This window comes from Microtus pennsylvanicus, chromosome 12, assembly GCF_037038515.1.
Source record: "Microtus pennsylvanicus isolate mMicPen1 chromosome 12, mMicPen1.hap1, whole genome shotgun sequence".
Taxonomy (NCBI): Eukaryota; Metazoa; Chordata; class Mammalia; order Rodentia; family Cricetidae; genus Microtus; species Microtus pennsylvanicus.
Window position 1 is genome coordinate 5,186,460 of NC_134590.1, and position 19,296 is coordinate 5,205,755.

Sequence of the window (19,296 nt, forward strand, 5' to 3'; positions counted from 1 at the left end):
AAAAGCTACATCTATCTTCCTTTACAGACGCATGCTGCTAGTTATATTTGGCTCTTCTAAGTACTGAAACACAATGGCTACAAAAAATTGAGTTCACAGCTTGACTTTAAATGTGACTCAAACAAAACAACCCGTTCTGGGTTCTTCCTGGGTCTCTGGAGCTGAGGCGTGCTGTTCTCTGCACCACGGACCAGCAAACAGGTGCATTCTTCCTGGGCTGCTGCACTGGAGCATGTTCTCAAAGCTTCTTTCAATAGAGACGTTTCCTACTCTGGAACTTAGCTCTATCTTTTCTATCACAAATCCCTTAACATGCAGGCTAGCAAGGAGCTGATGACAATCTCAAAATGAGAGCCAAGGTTTCTGCACCTCTGTGCCTACATGAACGAGCTGTCATCTAGAACAAGAACTAATTCACACCTTAAAATCAAGAGCAAGGAGTTCCAGAATGAGTGTGAACTCAATCTCACAACTACTCAGTAACCAAACTCACTCTTCCTTCTTTTTGATTCTTGAGTGTGTGGACTAGGATAAAGACGTGGAATTAACAGCTAGATAAATACGGGTTCAGGTAAGAGTTTTGTCCCTCACATTGCTACTAACCTTGGAACAGCATGTTTTCTTTGAGCCCCATTTTCTCCCTCACGGAGAATGACACTGCCACAGCTTTAGGCAGGAATCAGCCAAAGGCTGCAAAGGGTCAAATATTGCACCCTAACTTTTAGATGTGTCCTCCAACTCTTGCTCATTTTGACCATGTGGTGATGTGGGATTCCCCTCTGTATGCTGTGAATTGTTTTACTCCTATTGGTTAATAAAGGAGCTCCTCCGGCCTACGGTAGGGCAGAATAGAGCTAGGCGATGGAAACTAAACTGAATGCAGGGAGAAAGAAGATAGAGTCAAAGAGACACGATGTAGCTGTCAAGAGAGAAGGACGCTGGACCCTTGGCAGCAGGCCACAGCCTCATGGAGATACACAAATTAATAGAAATGGGTTGTTTTAATACATAAAAGTTAGCTAGAAATATGCCTGACATCGGCCAAACACTGTTGTAATTGATAAGGTTTCTGTGTGATTATTCGGGTCTGGCTGGCCAAGAATGAAAGCACAGTCTCCGTTTACAATGTGGCACTGCTTAGAACTGCTCACCTCACATACTTACCTTTAAGAACTCTAGCTCTGTCTCCTTCTCGGAGGCTCCTGCATAGGTGTTATGCAGTTTGGGCAACTCTTCTTTGATGTAGGATACATCAAGCTTCTCCATCACTCGGGCAGGCAAATAGTGCTCCAGACGAAAGTAGGACATGCCGTGGACCTGGGAGGAAAAACGCCATGGTGAGCAGCTCCATTTGCCTATCTTGGCATGAAGCTTCTTCCTCCTGCCTCTGCCAAGAGTCAAGATTCTTCTACTTCTCCCTGCAGACCGCATCCCTCTCTTCCTCGGCGAGGCAGAACAGCAGCACTGATCAGCAAGTTTGAGGAGACAGGCGAGGGTATGCTAAGGTGGCCGTCTCTCATTTCCTGATTTCTCTTAGGTCTCTTTCATTTAAGAACATGAAGCTTTCAATAGTTTCTCATAGTGACCTCTGCTAGGTTCCCAGTCTGTCATTATGTGGAGTCCTCCAGCCTGTTTGGTCAATATATCCTCTACTAAGTCTCTTTCTTTATTGCCAAGAAAACAGGAGGCAAAGGGCTTGAAGCTAGACAGCCCTAAACTCCAACACAAGACAATTTTAAACATAAAAATAAACCTCACACTATGTGATTACACTGTGTCAACGAATGTGATGGGTGTGTGTAGTGAGCCAGGGCACTTTGAGTAACAAAATGACTTTTAAAAAAATCATGACATCAACCATGATTTGGCAAAAAATAAGAGGAAGAAAACAAAAGCTGCAGATGTAACTTGGTGGGAAATGCTTGTCTAGTATGCTCTGGCTTTGATTCCTAACAACAAAACAAGACAAAAGATAAAGAGGAAAGAAACCAATCTACCAACACGACATCTATCTCAGAAGAGAAAACCACTCCCACCTCTGGCTGGTAATCTCCATACTCCGCCTGCAGCGCCAGGGAGGCAAGCAGCAGGGCCGCCTCGTCGTCACAGTGCACCCTCTCCTCCAGGAGGTCTCTCCGCAGCTGCAGGTAATACTGATGGCAGGTGAGGTTGTGTCTGCGGAAACACGGGTGCACAGAGACACCTTGTCATGTTGAGCCCTGGGATGATCTTGATTACAGACACAGTTTCCAACGGTTCTAATTAATATTGTCATTAAGCTTTTCTAAGGCATTCAAGGAACTATGAGATGGACCTGTGCCTTGCTTGTCTATCATTGGAGAAGCTTCTTCTCAGAGAAGATGGGAACTAACATGGGGACCCACAGATGGACAACCTGCAGGGAGTGATTTCAGCACACCCTCCCCTCAGGGCTCAGGGAGCTATGTGGAAAGGAGGTGGAAAGATCCTAAGATGGATGATTCCAAGGAAAGAGTGTCAAACATACACAATAGGACGTGTGTACTTATAAGCCCACAGACACTGGAGCATGTACTAGGTCTATACACACCCAACAGAACAGGCGTACATATGAACCCACAGACACTGGAGCATGTACTAGGCCTATACATATGAACCCACACACACTGAACATGTACAAGGCCTATACACACCCAACAGAACAGGTGTACATATGAACCCACAGACACTGGAGCATGTACTAGGCTTATACACACCCAACAGAACAGGTGTACATATGAACCCACAGACACTGGAGCATGTACTAGGCCTATACATATGAACCCACACACACTGAACATGTACAAGACCTGCCCAGGTTCAAACCAGGCAGCATCCAAGAGTTGAGAGCGGGGAGGTCCCACCACGACCTAAGGAGCTGTCTGCAATTGATCCCAGCCTGCACAGGATAAACTGGCGTCTCCAATGGAGTCTGTCTGGGTACAGCAAGCATACTGCAGAGTAGGCCCTGCCCCAGAGTAGACGGCCAACACAAAACCAACTCAATGGTGTTTTCGTAGATTTTTGTTCTCATTCTGCTTCGTTTGGGCTTTTTTTCTTACTGATCATTTGCTTGCATACTTTGTTTCATGTTTTCACGGATCTGGTGTTTCTTCCTTTTGTTTGCTTCCATTTTTAAAGAGAGAAAGGGTGTGGAGTTGAGTTGCTAGGATCTGGGGTGAGCTAGGGGAGGGGAACAGTGTGATTGGAATTTATCATTATTTGTTTTTAATAAAAAATAGAAAAGAAAGAAATAATTTAAGGACAATAATGGCATCACCTTTCATTTGTAGAGAATACATTCCATAAGCTGTACGGAGGTCGGAAGTCATGAAAAGTACCAGACCCCATACACTGTATTTTCCTAAGTATACATACATACAGGATAAAGGCTAACTTACAATTAGATGCAGTAAGAGATTATTAAGCATAGATGACAGAGAATTGAACAGTATGTTTTGTTTCCTTATAGGTCAAGAACTTTTACCTGCTCACTTAAAAGAAGCACTATACAGCTCCCTTGGTCTGCCAGAGCTGCAGTCCCCACTCCTGAGCCCCTCGGCCTGCCAGAGCTGCAGTCCCCACTCCTGAGCCCCTCGGCCTGCCAGGGCTGCAGTCCCCACTCCTGAGCCCCTTGGCCTGCCAGGGCTGCAGTCCCCACTCCTGAGCCCCTTGGCCTGCCAGGGCTGCAGTCCCCACTCCTGAGCCCCTTGGCCTGCCAGAGCTGCAGTCCCCACTCCTGAGCCCCTCGGCCTGCCAGGGCTGCAGTCCCCACTCCTGAGCCCCTCGGCCTGCCAGGGCTGCAGTCCCCACTCCTGAGCCCCTTGGCCTGCCAGGGCTGCAGTCCCCACTCCTGAGCCCCTCGGCCTGCCAGGGCTGCAGTCCCCACTCCTGAGCCCCTCGGCCTGCCAGGGCTGCAGTCCCCACTCCTGAGCCCCTCGGCCTGCCAGGGCTGCAGTCCCCACTCTTGTGCTTTGAAACCAACAGTAAGTAGTGGTTAATGAATACGAGCACGGCTATTCCACCGCAGCTATCTGGTAACGTGGTGCCGTTGACCAACTAATAGGCAGAAGGTGGATACGGCATGGGTACACAGGACGACGGGACAACTCGTGCCCTAGGCAGGTGTAAAGGGTGACTCAAGATTTCATCACAACACTCAAAACTGCACATAACGTATAATGAATGGAAACTGATGAAAGTTTCCACAGAGCGTTTTCTGATCATGAAGGAACACTAGTAACTGAAACAGTGGCAGCAAAATCATGGATAAAGAGGGGCCAATGTGTTTCTTTTCAACGAAGAAGAAACTGTTGTGATCCATATCAAGCGGTTCAATGCCAGCAGGTCAAAGAGGTCAACAGGGCGGGGGCAGAAAGAATAAAGAAAAGCTTGTGCACTCACTGTATCAAACTAACATCATCCAGGAAAAATTTAATTCGGAAAAACAAAGTAAAATCAACAGCGGCTTTGCCCTTTTTCTTTGGTTCTTCTTTCCATCCCTCCGGGGCCACTTTGGTTAATTTTAAGTCAGGATCAACAAAGAAATATTCATTTTCTGAAACAAAATGAGAAAGGCGTTCAGAAAGCATCAAATTTTCTGTCCTTTGATGTCTACTTTTCTGTTTAATTTTCTGTCAGAAGTACAGTGGGGCTCTGAGTAATGCGTATGGCTGGATTCGGTGAGCATCGGTCTTTTCAAAACCAGGGCTACATCAGACAGACCTGGACTCCACTCCTGGCCACATCAGTTACTGCCTGATTAAATCCCTTTGCCACCTAGACATCATTTTCCCTGTGTGAAATGGTGGGTCCTGCACTATAGGCCTGTGGTAAAAATCCAATGACAAAATGGATCTGAAACAGACAGGACGGCAAGAATTAAAGCCCACTGTGTCTATAAATATTAGCTACAGTTTACTAATAGAACGGTTATTCCACAGATCTGATTTGTACAGAATGTTTAAGAAATAAATAGAAATTCTGTCTCAAAAATATCTTTTGGTAGACAATATTACCTGGGTAGTTCAGCAGGAGGCAAGCAAGTCCCAGGGCTTGGGGCAGCTCTTTCCACCCTCTGGGCCACCCTGCTCAATTATGAGCCAGGATCAAAAAGGACACATGGATGACTCTACAGAATGAGTTGTCTTGTTTGTTTGCTTATTTACTTATTTATTTAGGCTTTTCAAGATAGGGATTCTCTGTGTAACAGTCCTGGCTGTCCTGGAAGAACTGTTCATTTTTAAAGCACAAGTATTTAAGTATTTAAAAAAAAAAATCTCCAGAGACACAGGAGTAGCCTCACAAACACAATGAAGGAACTGGGGGACGTCCCTAATTCCCTTCTGCTTCTCAGCACTGACCTGCCTATTTAATTACTCTCTCCCCAAATGATGCCCAGCACAATACGGTGCAGGAGGTCATCCCGATGCCAGCTTTCCATTCTGAACTCTGAATTAGACCCGCAGTTACCTTTGACGGTAGCCAGAGCAAACAAATGATGCTCTACTAAGCCAATGTGAGCCACCACCATGTCAAAGACATCTTTGCATATGGTCTTGGTGTCACAGGTGAGCTCGAGTCTCTGCCCACTCAGGAGCATTATGTTCACTTTCCTCCGGTGGTCCTCATTCTTCCCCTTCTTGTTCTACCATTGGGAAAAAGACGGTATTTTTTAAAAAGAAGCACTGTAACATTTATACTTGCTTTTAGAGAAACAGTCAACTTACTTTCTAAGAGGGAAAGAAGTGGCTTAATACTTACGAGGATAGACCGTGGCAAATCCAAAGAAATAAATGGCTCAATTGTCATCTTCACAAACTCAGGACCAAAGAAATTCTGCAAGTCACATAAATAGAACGAATTATTTTTACTATTTCTCCTAGGTCTTATTTTAAGAGGAAAATAGTACAAAGATAAAGAAAATCGTACATCAGAACGAGGCGCTGCACGAAAATGTAGAAACGTTCAGTGAGGCACAACGGAAACAAAGCACGCGTTACACAACGTTTTTCTGTGCACAGCGGTGTGTGTACGTACTCATGTGGGTGTGCTAGACTATAAAGAGAACCACAGGAGGGCTGGAGAGACGGGCCAGCAGTCGGGAGTTCAGGCTGCTCTGAGAGGACTACACTCGGCTCCCTGCACCAACACAGCAGCTCATGGCCTCTGGAACTCCAGTTCCAGGGATTCAGTGTGTTATTTTTGTCTTCTACTGGCACCTAGCTGATGTAGTGAACAGACACACAGGCAAGCAAAACACCCATATATAAGATGATGATAATAATGATAACAGAATTTTACGAGAGAGAGAGAGAGAGAGAGAGAGAGAGAGAGAGAGAGAGAGAGAGAGAAAGAAAGAAAGAAAATCAGTGCCAACAGTCTGAGAATGACTGTGCAGAGAGATGGAATGTACTCAGAAACATTCCTGCACTTGTGAACTAACCTTGAACTCTGTAACTCATCTCTTAATTTATGGGCTAATGAACTTCTTACTATTAAAAAGTAACTACCCATTATATTGAATAAGTCAGTTATTCTCAAGGATCATGCATATATTATTCATGTTTTTGTTTTTAAAAATATTTCTCCTGAGATGGGTTTGCTATGCTGCCCAGACTGGATTTGAACTGCTAGACAATGATCTTCCTTCAACCTCCTAAGTAGCTGAGACTATAAGGACACTATACCATGCCTGGCAATACATGTACATTTTATATGATCATGTTATGTAGACCAGGTTGACCATAGAATTGCTATGTCATTCAAGCAAACCTCCAAGCCATGATCCTTCTGCCTCAGTCTCTTGAGTGTAGAGATTACAGGCATGTACCACCATGTGTAGGTATACATATAAGCCATAAAAGTACAGTTAAGATGCTCTAAATCTACTGATGAAATAATGTAGGCAGCTAAATATTGATTCTAATATTAAACAAGATGCTTGATCCCAATGAGAACTAGTGTGGAATCTCAATTTCATCTACAGATATCCTTAGGATATCTATCACAACTTTCTATTAGCATATACTAATTATAAACAATGGGTTTCATCATGACATCTTCATATATGCATATAATGTAGTTTGGCCCAAAAGCACACCTTATTACCCTCTTTTGTCCCCCTTCCCCAAACCCTTTCTTCTTCCCAACTAGTGTTCTTTCCACTTTCAGATCTTTTTTAAAAACTGTTCTTTGTGACCTACTGAGTCTAGCTAATGTTTCACACAGGGGCACCACTGAGTCTAGCTATGGTGTTGCACAGGAGCACCACTGAGTCTAGCTAGGACTATACACAGGAGCACCCACTGAGTCTAGCTAGGATTACACACAGGAGCACCACTGAGTCTAGCTCGGACTGTACACAGGAGCACCACTGAGTCTAGCTAGGACTGTACACAGGAGCACCACTGAGTCTAGCTCGGACTATACACAGGAGCACCACTGAGTCTAGCTCGGACTGTACACAGGAGCACCCACTGAGTCTAGCTAGGATTACACACAGGAGCACCACTGAGTCTAGCTAGGACTGTACACAGGAGCACCACTGAGTCTAGCTAGGACTATACACAGGAGCACCCACTGAGTCTAGCTAGGATTACACACAGGAGCACCACTGAGTCTAGCTCGGACTGTACACAGGAGCACCCACTGAGTCTAGCTAGTGTTTCACACAGGGGCACCCACTGAGTCTAGCTAGGACTGTACACAGGAGCACCACTGAGTCTAGCTATGGTTTTGCACAGGAGCACACGTGAGAGGTTATTAAGTCACAGACACCTTACCTGCAGCTATACCACTGAGAAAAACCTACTGCCTGTTATCAAGGTGTTCTGGTTAACAGTCCACAAAGAGCAAGTCTGAACACTGGCCCGAGAACAGCCTTACCCTCAGTTTTCTCTGGCTCATGGCTGTCTCCAGGGCAATTTCTCTTAGTGGATCTCTGGAGATGTCAAGCATGGAAGCTTTGATTGTGTCCCCTGGATACAGGCTCAACCGAGACTGCCGGAGAGCCATCCTGGCTTGCAGCTGCATCATTTCTTCTTCTTGCCGCTTCAGCATCATCTCTTGATTGATTAAGCTGCCTTCAAGGGATGCTTCGTACTGTCTAATACAGAGAAAAGAGATGGGCAGTACAGGCTGTCAGGAAACTGTGGTTCAAGGCTGATATGGGAAACTTCCTATCAAGTAAGGTATCAATAATGTAAACATTTACTTATTCTTAAAGACTTATTGTTAATTAATGTATATATTTGTGTGCCTGTGTGAGTTTATGTACACCACATGTGTGCAAACACCTGCGGGGACCAAGAGTTCTATCTGTCCTGGAACTGGAATTACAGGTACTTATGAACTACCTAGTGTGTGTGTGTGTGTGTTTGTGTGTGTGTGCGCGCGCATCCAGTTCCTGATAAATTTTTCTAATTTCCTGAAAGAGTGATCAGATAATCTTTGTTCTAATGTTTGGTCTTTAAATATGCTTCCTGTTACATCTCCTTAAAAAGAAAACAAAACAAGTAAGCACTTAAGATTTCTGGGCTAAGTCTCTTGCTCCTAACATAGCACTCTTAAATTCCTTGGTATCTTCTGGAAAACACAGTACTCTACTGTAGCAAAGAAAGATTGGTGGTTTCTTGGGGAGGTAGTATCTAGTGGGGGTAGTTCTAGCGGAGGCTGACCCAGAAAGATAAGCCCATCCTACAGCGTTCACCCCACACTTGACTGGAGACAGTTAGTAATCAGTCACGCTCATGAAACGACGCTTCCATTGAAGCCCTAATCCACTGTAACACACTGCTCAACAATGTTCATAGCTTTGTTTGTCATAGCCAGAACCACCTAAATGCCCCTCAACCAAAGAATGGATAAGGAAAATGTGGCACATTTACACAATGGAGTACTACACAGCAGAAAAAAATGGCATCATGAAATTTACAGGCAAATGGATGATCTAGAAAACATCATATTGAGTGAGGTACCCCAGAAACAGAAAGACAATTATCACATGTACTCACTCATAAATGGCTTTTAGACATAAAGCAAAGAAAACCACCTTAATGCACAACCATGGAGAACCTAGACAACCAAGAGAGACATGCATAGATCTAATCTACATGGGAAGTAGAAAAAGACAAGCTCTCTTGAGTAAATTGGGAGCATAGGGACTATGGGAGAGGGCTGAAGGGGAGGGGAGAGTACGAGAGGGGAGCAGAAGAAAATATATAGTTCAATAAAAACAATTTTAATAAATAGTGGCATCCTAGTCTACATCCTGTTCTGTTGTATTTTCATGTACTGCTCTCATGCTGTCCCACGGGGTGGACCAGTACCTGACCATTCTAGGGACATTCCAGCATCCTCTGATGATCTGCTTTCCCTGTGCTTCCCTCAGTCGGGGGCTGTGTTATTCCTATGGACCTATACCTTGAAGGTCAATGGAATTCTGCGTAGTTCTTATGTGAGTACATGTGAAGACCGAAGGTCAACCTCGGGTATGGTTCCTTAGATGCTGCCTATTGGTGGGGATAAAGCTGGCCTGAAGACCAGAGTGCAGAGCTAACCACTAGTTAGCCATAGAGTCAGGCAGTGGTGACACTCACCTTTAATCCCAGCACTAGGGAGGTGGAGGCAGGAAGAGATAGGCTGGGCGGAGAGAGGAATCTGAGACAGGAGACAGGAGCTCAACACATCCAGTCTGAGGACTTGTAGAGACAAGATACCCCACTCGGTCTGAGGATTTCATAGACGAAGAACTAGTGGCTGGCTGCTCTGTTCTCTGATCTTTCAACCTTCACCCCCTAACATCTAACTTGGGGTTTTTATGCTTAAGACCAATTAGATTCGTGCTACACCTATCTTGTTTTTTGAGACAAGGTCTCTCAACAGGACTTAGGCTTGGCTGATCTATCAAGGCTGGCTAACCAGTGAGTCCTATGGGTTCACCTATGTCTGCCTCCCCAGAGCTGAGAGCCAACTATGTACCGCACCAGGCTTTAGTCAGAGGTTCTTGGCATCAAACTTAGGCCCCCGTGTTTGTACCGCGGATGCCTTGCTCACTGATTCATCGCCTGAACCCCTCTGCTTAATTCAGCTTCAGCTTCCAGACCTACTGACTCCTTGGCAAACCCCAGCTCCCTTTCAGTACAGGCGACGGAGTAACGCCTGCTAGTATGTTTTGTTGCAGGCGTGTACTGTTCTGTGGGCTGCTCCCCTCCATCAAAGACATAAGCGTCTCACTCGGCTTTACCTCGTTTCTTCTGAAAACTGTTCTCGTCACTGTTCATGGTTATGGTCCGTGGACCTGGGAGTCTTCTGATACTCTGAGCCCTCTCTTCGCTAGCAGGTGGCCATGAAGCCGCCAGAACTCACTTCCTCTTTTCTCCTCTGTTTATCTAACCTGATTCTGCTGACCGTGCTCTCATCTCCTTGGTCAGTCAACCCACTGACTCCATTACCAGCTCGGCCCTGTCATTTCTGTCATTCTGTCCTCTTGCCCTGCCCGGCTTGGAATCTGAGGTCCATCCATCAGTGTGATTACTCCTTTGCATATGACCTCATCACCCATGCGACTGCAGGGCCAGGCTGCCTGGCCCACTGCTGTGGGGACCCTCCTTCCACACTGCCTCCCTTGTCTCTCCTCCTCGTCTCCATGGGGGACTTCCCCTTACTTCTGTCACTGACACAGAAAGCAACCCAAGTGCCCTCCCTGGATGTTAATCACACCTTTACCTTGGCGTTCTAAACCAAAGCCATTTTACTTCCTTCCGTGTCTGATCTTGAACCGCTTGTTCAGAAAACAGCCTAGGAGTTGGTCTTATTTCTTCTTCCTTACAAACTGCGAATCTAATCACACATCAAGTGCTGAAGGCACCTGTGAGACAGTCACATCCGACTTTCCTCCGACACTAGCCTTCAAGCCTGCACGGTCTGCATCATCTACTTTCTCAACAGGTCATTGCTATGTTAGGTTTCATCTTGGCTTTTTATGCTTTTAGTCATACATGGCTTCCCTTACAGCTAAAGTCCTTACCTTAGCATCTGTGACCTCACCCAGTTGGGGCCCTGATTACTTGGTCACCACTCCTAGTGCACAACGTCCTTCACTCATTCTGTTGTGGCCATACTGCTTTTTACTATTACAGTAAAGGTGACAATGTCTCCCTGTCATAGTTAGGCTTAGGACTGCTGTGCTGACCCCATGACCAAAGGCAAACCGGGGAACAAGGGTCTGTTTGACTGACACTTACATCATAGTCCATCGTTGAAGAAGTCAGGACGGGAAGTCACACAGGGCAGGAACCTGGAGCTAATGCATGCAGGGGTACTGGCTTGGCTTGCTCACTCTTTGTTACAGAACCAGGAACACAGGCCCAGGGAGGCATCACCCACAATGGGCTGGGCCCTTCCCTATCAATCACTGATTGAGAAAATGCCTTGCAGGCTTGACTGCAGCTTAATCTTAAAGAGGCATTTTTCTTTCCTTTTTCCTTTCCTGAAACAGGTTTTCTCTGTATAACACAGCCGTGGTTGTCCTGGAACTTGCTTTGCAGACTAGACTGGCCTTGAACTCACAGAGATCCACCTGCATCTACTTCCTGAGCACCGGGATTAAAGGCATGCACCACCATTCCCCAGCTGGAGGCTTGAGGTTTCCGCCTCTCAGATGACTTTGGCTTATGCCAAGTTGACATAGAACTACACCTGCTCAGATCACTCTGCCCACAAGAGGCAGGACTGAGAAACCACATTCTGACCCGCCTGCTGCATCCCTGCTGTAGAGTGCTTCAGAGCACAACTACCTAGCAGTGTGTTGTTTCCCTTCTTTCTTGGTCTGCTGGCTAGCTCTCGTCTCTAGGTAATCTCTGTGTGTGCTCACCTAGTTAGCTCTCGTCTCTAGGTAATCTGTGTGTGTTCTCACAGTACCGGAAAGGATCTAGTGTGTGGTGAGTGCCCAGCAGGCACTGAGCGAGTAGGATCCTACGGTTTACCTTCACCTGGAGTCTAAAGTAGTAAGGACTTGGGTCTATGCACTTCAACTCCACAATGCAGTCTCACTGACTAGAACTAATCTTAGCAGCAAAGAGACATCAGCTTATCTCTTTCAATACAGATGTAAAACACTTCACCAAGAACTGAAGCATATCAGAACAGAGGGGCTCCAAATCTAGAAAAACCCTGTTTTGCTGGAGAGGAGCATATGCGCTGCCCGCGAATGTACTCAGGGGAAACTTTCACAGACGCAGAAAGAGGCCTGCCAGAGCAGAGAGGCCCAGAAGCAGTGTGCGGACACTGTGTGCATCGTCACTTCAAAAGGCAGCGCATGAAAAGGCTAGGGAGTCTCTTCGGCACAGCTCTGAACGTCTTTTTCAGTCATTAAAAGGCACTTTGATAGCCAGAATCCAGAAATTGCTCCTTCTGCTATGGCTGACCCACTGTTTCCTATCAGTGTCTCCCCACCCCGAGCAGAAACCAACAGCACTCTGGGTCTGTTTAGCCACTTCATTCTCGCTGAAGGGAATGGAAACCTTCTTGTGAGGAACATGCAACATGCATAAATGCAGTGCTGCCTTAGAACAGAGCAGGCGCTCCCGGTCTCGGGCAAACACAGGGAGGGTGTCGGCAGAAACTCTGGCACACACCCAGGAAGCCTGTGCATCAGAGGAATTCTGACAGGGTTTTAGTCAGTGTGTGCTCCTGTGGGCAGGAAATGATGGCAAGAAGTGAAAAGGAAGTTAGAGAAGTGAAGTTCAGCAGTTTCCATGTGACAACACGCACGCACACTGGGCAATCCATGTGCTCTGCACTTGGCTCTCCCATTCCTCTATCAAACTCGGTCGCTGTGAACTCTACAGAGCACTTGTGTGCCAAAAGCCACTTTACCCTTGAAGCACCGACTGGCAGGTTCAGGTGGTCTTAATGCTAACCTTTCCTTACTGAACCTAGAGGGTCAGAATTAAGTCTCTTCTAACTCATGCTTTGGAGATTCCTTATTAAGAAAACTGATAAAGTTCCCAGGATGCCTTAGTTCTTTTGAAGAAATGCATCCTTAAGTAACAGACAGAAATCGCTGTTAACAGATAACCACAATGGTTTTCTAGTTATCTCTATTTCTTCTTTCACTGAGGCTAAAAAGGGATATTAACCATTCATAATTTGTCTCACTCAGACACATAGAGGAGGAAACCCTAAAATAAAAATTCTCCCTCAATTCAACACTGATTTCTTACTGTTCAACCCCAAAGCTTTGCCTTCTACTTGTTTCAAAATAATCAAAAAGCTTTCATCATAAGAAAGTAGTAATTAAAATGCCATTATGTAAGTAGAAAATTATTTTTATAAAGAAAAAATAAGAAGTGAAAAAAAACTCGGGTCATTAATTAAGGAGTAATTTTTTAGTACATGAGTTTAATTACCTGAAGTCTAAACCATGAATAACTTTTAATCACACGGCTAGAATTACATGGTCTATTAATAGTTTACAGGTGAGCACGTTGTCAGGCATATCCACTGGCTAAGTGCAAATGTCTGAAATTTTCCAGATGACCCTCTCAGCACCATCTGAAGTGAGCAATGAGTCTGTGGAGTCTTCATGCTTTGGAAATATGCTTTCAATGCAACCTTGACCCTCAAGTGCCATGTTACAGCCTTGAAGTCAGCACTCTGTGTCCATGCAAGGCAAGTGTGTACATAAGATAGTGATACACACCAACACACTAACTACTTGTCTTAAGAGTCTTTTTCAGTTTAATCAAAGCAAAAAGTATACACAACTATAACACAATTACCCCAGACCGGACAAACATAAACACTAACAACACATAACAAATTTGCCAAGTATTTCAGTATGAAGCTGACACCACACAGCCTCAAACTGGCCTTAGAAATATGCCAGGGAACCTCTTTAAGCCAACCACTGAGTGAATAATTAACTTTTTAAATAATAGCTTACATAGCGGTAATCTAATTACCCATTCAACCAATTCACACTCAATACCTGAGCTGCCCCAGTCTTTCAGAGTGCAGGTAACTGCTATTTACATTTTACAAATAAAGGTTCATTATGCTTTCAGACTTTTAATGCCATGCCTTAACCTTCGTGATTGTTGTATATACTTGTACTGGCAATTTAAAAGTCAGGTGCCAACGGTAATTAAAGAGAACCAAACCAAACCAAACCAAAACCATCCACCTGTGACTGGAAATGAGTGCTTCCCAGTGCCATACCGTGGTCTCTGTGACGAGCACTGACCGGCTTCTTCTACTCCAGGAAGACCGCCGCTAGATTCAAACTTCTTTGAAGCTTCACTTCTTCTCACTACTCGTAAATAAAAGAGAATGGTGGACATGATGAAAATAGGAAAGCAATCTTGTCTAAAAGGCAAGCACTTAGCAGAAATGAGGTAATGTGTGTGACTCGCGATCATGCAATCAGGGACAGGCAGTAAACTCTGCTGAGGTTAAGTCACGGCAGTCTTGTCACTGTTCATTTTCCTGTTTCCTTCTGAGACCGGGTCTCTCTGTGTAACAGCCCTGCTGTCCTGGAACCTGCTCTGTTGATCAGACTGGCCTTGAACTCACAGAGAACCGCCTGCCTGCCTCTGCCTCCCAAGTGTTGAGATTAAAGGTGTATGTCACCATGCCTGGCTAAGTTTTAAAGACAATGACTTCTGATGTGGAATTCCCCTCTGTATGCTGTGAATGGCAGGAAGAATATAGGTAGGTAAGAAAACTAAACTGAATGCAAAGAGAAAGAAGGCCGAGTAAGAGAGATGCCGTGTAGCTGCCAAAGGAGAAAAATGCCAGAACCTTACTGGTAGGCCATAGCCTGTGGTGATACATAGATTGATAGAAATGGGTTAATTTAAGATGTAAGAGCTAGCTAGGAATACACCTGAGCTGTTGGCCAAGCAGTGTTGTAACTGATCTAGTTTCTGTGTAATTATTCGGGTCTCGTGGCCAGGAAATGTAAGCACAGTCTCTGGTTACAGACTTCCCTCCTTTTTGATGAAATGATTATGTCACTGCTTTGTGAAACTGCTACTATCTAATAAACAATTTTAAAAGTAAACATTTTACAATCTTAACCTTTTGACAAGTTTTGTTTAAAAAATATTAAAAATAGTGACAGTTGCTTCTTAAAAAAGATACTTTGCTTGCTTTAGGTGACACTTACCTTGTCTGAAATCTGACTCGGAGGAGATAATAGACGGGCTTTCACTGGAGGCACTAAAGAGATCACTGTGGTAAGGCTTGTATCTTCGAACTGGTTCTAAAAGAATTTTTAAAATTTAGAAAGTTTATAGCAATGCCACACAAATTAAAAAAAAAAGAACACACTCAATCTTGATTAGAAAATTTTATATATTACTTTAAAATTGAAAAATTAGACTCTGATGTAGGGATACTTTGCACACAGGCTGAAAGTGTGGATTCTGGAAACAGACTGCTTGGATTTTACTACTGTTGTTGTTTGCCAAAAAACAGGTTATAGTAACTGCACATCTCATAAGGCTGCTGATAGAAACAAAAGAACAAACACCCAAAGCACTTAGGACAGTATGGATATTATAGGAACAACACTCATATCAGTTTTAGGATGCTATGTGTAGTTTTCTGTCAGGTACTTACTGCAAGGGATCAAACCCCCAAGAGCACAATCCAAGAGACTTCACAACATGGAAGGTAAGTACACAAACACACAATGCAAGAGAGGACATTCCGTTCTACCAGAATGGGAAGGGAGGAGTCAGGAAGGGCTCCTGTAGAGATCTGTTCGGACAGTGCCTCCTGCAAGGGGCTAAGGCAGGGGCAAGCATGGACTAAAACAAAAATACCATACAAAAAATATTTGTATCTTTTAAAGTTTATTTTATGTGTTGGGGGACACTGTCCACCCATGTCCTGACCCCTCCCCTCTTCTCCATCACTGTCCCTGGGGGACACTGTCCATCCATGTCCTGACCCCTCCCCTCTTCTCCATCACTGTCCCTGGGGGACACTGTCCACACATGTCCTGACCCCTCCCCTCTTCTCCATCCTCACTGTCCCTGTGGGGGGACACTGTCCACCCATGTCCTGACCCCTCCCCTCTTCTCCATCCTCACTGTCCCTGGGGGGGGACACTGTCCACCCATGTCCTGACCCCTCCCCTCTTCTCCATCCTCACTGTCCCTGTGGGGGGACACTGTCCACCCATGTCCTGACCCCTCCCCTCTTCTCCATCACTGTCCCTGGGGGGGGACACTGTCCACCCATGTCCTGACCCCTCCCCTCTTCTCCATCACTGTCCCTGTGGGGGGACACTGTCCACCCATGTCCTGACCCCCCGACTCTTCTCCATCCTCACTGTCCCTGTGGGGTACTGTCCATCCATATCTGGATTCTCTATTCCCTCTAGCTTCCTTTCTGTAGTCTTGCTCTCCATATAACCCAGCATACAGAAAGTGGGCTTGCCAGATTGGAAATCTGGGCACAGCACTGTAGTTCTCAAACGCTTTCAAACTAGAGTCCTTCGGAGGACAATTTATAAACTCCTTAGGTTGCTATTCAAGGGCTGTCATCCTCAGGTCCACACTAAGATTTGTAACATATTTTGAAAGCTGCAGATTTTTGGTGGTGAGAATCTGCTCAACAGCACAAAACTTCGCTCACTGTCCAAAATTTAAAAACTAAATCCATGTAGAAGTCTCATCACTATGTTTTTCCTCAAGCAAATTCTTCCCTTGCATCAGCACCCCGCTGGTGACCAGCACAGCAGCTCTTAGTTACCCTGGAAACGCGTGCTGAGTACCGCCACGGTTGCTCTCGTCTGAACTCTGTAAGCTAAGCACTGAACTAGACATCTCTTCTCATACTTCCCATTCCTTACGCTTCAGTAGCTGCTGCCTCTCCATCCCGACCTGCCTCTCTCACTAAATGATGAGGTCTTTCACAGAAAGTTGAGCCGCTTCTTACATCCGGCACATGCCCAGTATGCAGCAAGCACACGTTTCCTCTGTCAGTGAATGAAAACAAGGGTTACACTAAGGGGACCTTCAGGTGACCTTGTAGAGAATCACTTTCACAGAAACAGCAGAACAGAAGGGTCAAAGGAGGGCAGGTGGGAAGTACCGGGGAGATGCGCACACGCTGTTGTTTGTTTCCATAAGCTGGAACTTTGGGGAGAGCTCTTGGCCCAGGGGACGAACTGCTCGTGTTTTCTGGTGGTTGACAAAAAGCCTGTTTTTGAAGTTGCAGATGATAGTCGGAAAAACTGATGGAAAATGTGCTGACGGAAATGGAGATGGAAAAACACAAGGGAGGCTTCACAAAGAGGAGAAACAGCAGGCAAGGAAGAAGGTAAAAACAAAGATTTGAAATCTCAACATAGCAACATCAGAATTTGGCAATAAAGGCTGAGGCACGGTGAGGGAGCCCTGTGGCTAGAACCCCGACACCAGGAGAGACAGCACCCTGGGAAACTATGAGGAGAGTCAGCGAAAGCCACAGGAATCCATCATGTGGGCCTTGGGGTAAGGATGCATGAATTTTAGTGACTTATCCAAACTGTTTTGTGGCTTTCTGTGGATTTTAGAGAGAGCAGCCCATGGGAAATGCCCTGAAGCGAGAGGGATATGCCAGATGGCAGGTCACTGGAAGAAGTGAAGAATATCTCTTTTCCCGAATAGTCTGCAGATTCAAGGCTAGGAACATCACACAATCAAGTGTTCGTGCTAGGTTTCAACAGAGATTGCACAAGAGGACGAAGCTAACGAATAATGAAGAGGTTAGTTAAACAGCATCACAAGAGCCAGGTCGGTGCAGCCAGGAACAGTGTGCTGGGAGAATCCCGGCAGAGCAGGAGTCTTGCTGAGAAAGAGACTTTAAAAAAACACGAGCCAAGTAAATGCCTGGCCATGAACTCATGGGAAGGAAGTTTCTATGATAACATTCATCTGAAGAACAAGGCATACTGCTGCTGATGAACAAACCGCCCAGTCTGTGTGCAGTCAACTCAAGTATACTCTCATCAATGAAAAAGATTTCAGGATTGAAAAGCATTTTCTAATCCTCTGTGAACGACCGCATTCTACTACAGAGAAATCTCATGGTAAAATAAGGTTTCAAATCCACTGGGTGAATATGAATGTGATTGAAAGGGCCATGGAAGATGAAGAACAAAAGCAAACAAACCCCAGTAGTGTCAATGAAAACAGTAATGTTACCGAATACTACTTTATTGCTAAACACATTAGAGAGTTACTTAGGAAGAACTGTTTCATTTGAAGGCACCAAAGCACTTTGGTTTTCTTGTTGCCAACCTCTCCTGCAAATACCATGTGGGATTTTCCAGGGAACCAGCACCAAATGACAAATCCAGAACTGCAAGTTTCAGGACAGCTAGACCAGCAAGGCCCGGGAGAGGACCTGGCCATAGACACAACACACTCTGCTGTTTCACAAAGCTAAGAAGGAAGACACAGCAAACCTGTTTGATACACCAACCAGAGAGGTTTCCTGCGCTCGAATGCTGGGTCTCAGAACTCCAGCTTCGCGCTACATAAAGCAAGCAGCACATGAATCTACTGTTTCTGAACTATTTCTGTGAACTGAATCTCATCTGCTAGGTCTCATTTTGTGTCTATGTTTCCTATGTTAGCTTATAGTCTGTGCTTTGCCTTTTCTCTTTAGCCAGGGTTCCATCTGGAAAACAAAAGCAACTGTGTTCAACCCCCTAAAGCTTCTTGAGAATGCACTCTCCTCCCTGAAAAGTCCACTGTCTCCAGAGGCTGTTTTCAGGGCTATGCCCAGGTTGGGGCACACCACCATGTTATGAACTAGCACTCTCCAAACACACTAGATGACTAGCTCTGTCTTTAAATACAGTGGGGGAAGGGACTGATCTTGCGGGCCTCTTGCAGTCCAGTGTCATTCAAGTGCTGCAGCCACGCTCTTTCCATGCAGTAACGTGACAGATGGAACTAGATCAGAAGTCCCAGACAGTATTTTAAAAAGGTTTATAATCGCATTAAATTATCAGCTAGTCATGCTTACAGCAATAAAAAGCTTTCACCTTTTGAAGTGTGAGCTCCCCTGCCCCTCTCTGGTTTTTCAAGACAAGAGTTTCTCTGTATAACCCTGGCTGTCCTGGAACTCGCTCTGTAGACCAGGCTGGCCTCAAACTCAGAGATCCACCTGCCTCTGCCTGGGTGCTAGAGTTAAAGGTGAGGACCATCACTACCCCATCCATTTCTAAATTAGACAGCAACACCAGCCATTTCAGAAATGTACAACTGCATG

The 19,296-nt window shown here is 45.3% G+C and overlaps 1 protein-coding gene across 5 annotated transcripts in view; it reads right to left on the reverse strand.

Annotated features, from left to right (window-relative positions):
- Window positions 1-19,296, reverse strand: part of Ptpn13 (protein tyrosine phosphatase non-receptor type 13) — a 191,769-nt gene that overhangs the window by 73,868 nt on the left and 98,605 nt on the right. For all 5 annotated transcript variants that reach the window (XM_075942741.1, XM_075942742.1, XM_075942744.1 and 2 more), the window contains 8 exons: window positions 15,191-15,286; window positions 14,242-14,332; window positions 7,906-8,125; window positions 5,782-5,856; window positions 5,491-5,665; window positions 4,423-4,576; window positions 2,037-2,175; window positions 1,165-1,317 (listed from right to left, as the gene is read on the reverse strand). In XM_075942741.1, coding sequence (XP_075798856.1) covers window positions 1,165-1,317; window positions 2,037-2,175; window positions 4,423-4,576; window positions 5,491-5,665; window positions 5,782-5,856; window positions 7,906-8,125; window positions 14,242-14,332; window positions 15,191-15,286 — 1,103 coding nt within the window. The remainder of the gene's footprint in view (window positions 1-1,164; window positions 1,318-2,036; window positions 2,176-4,422; window positions 4,577-5,490; window positions 5,666-5,781; window positions 5,857-7,905; window positions 8,126-14,241; window positions 14,333-15,190; window positions 15,287-19,296) is intronic.